We start from the raw sequence: 216 nt of genomic DNA on the forward strand, positions 1-216 counted from the left end.
CATGAGAGCGGTAAGCCCATCGACGCCCACGGAGAACACCTCCAGCCTCTTCGTCTCCGTGGAGTCCGGGGGGGCCTTACTTGCCTGGCCAGGTAGGCGCCTGCTTCTGCTGGGTCTGATGGCAGACTGGGACGCCCTTGCCGCCCCCGGAAGCACCCCCGGAGGAGCCGCCGCCGCAGCCGGAACCGCTGCCGCCCCCACCGCTAGAGGTGCAGC

General features: G+C 70.4%; 1 protein-coding gene across 1 annotated transcript in view; it reads right to left on the reverse strand.

The window, feature by feature from the left end:
- Nucleotides 1-76: 76 nt before the first annotated feature.
- LOR (loricrin) overlaps nucleotides 77-216 on the reverse strand; it is a 1,314-nt gene continuing 1,174 nt past the window's right edge. Inside the window, exon 2 of the mRNA XM_010857542.1 lies at nucleotides 77-216. Coding sequence (XP_010855844.1) covers nucleotides 77-216 — 140 coding nt within the window.

This window comes from Bison bison, unplaced genomic scaffold (assembly GCF_000754665.1).
Source record: "Bison bison bison isolate TAMUID 2011002044 unplaced genomic scaffold, Bison_UMD1.0 scf7180017864381, whole genome shotgun sequence".
In the NCBI taxonomy this organism is placed as follows: Eukaryota; Metazoa; Chordata; class Mammalia; order Artiodactyla; family Bovidae; genus Bison; species Bison bison.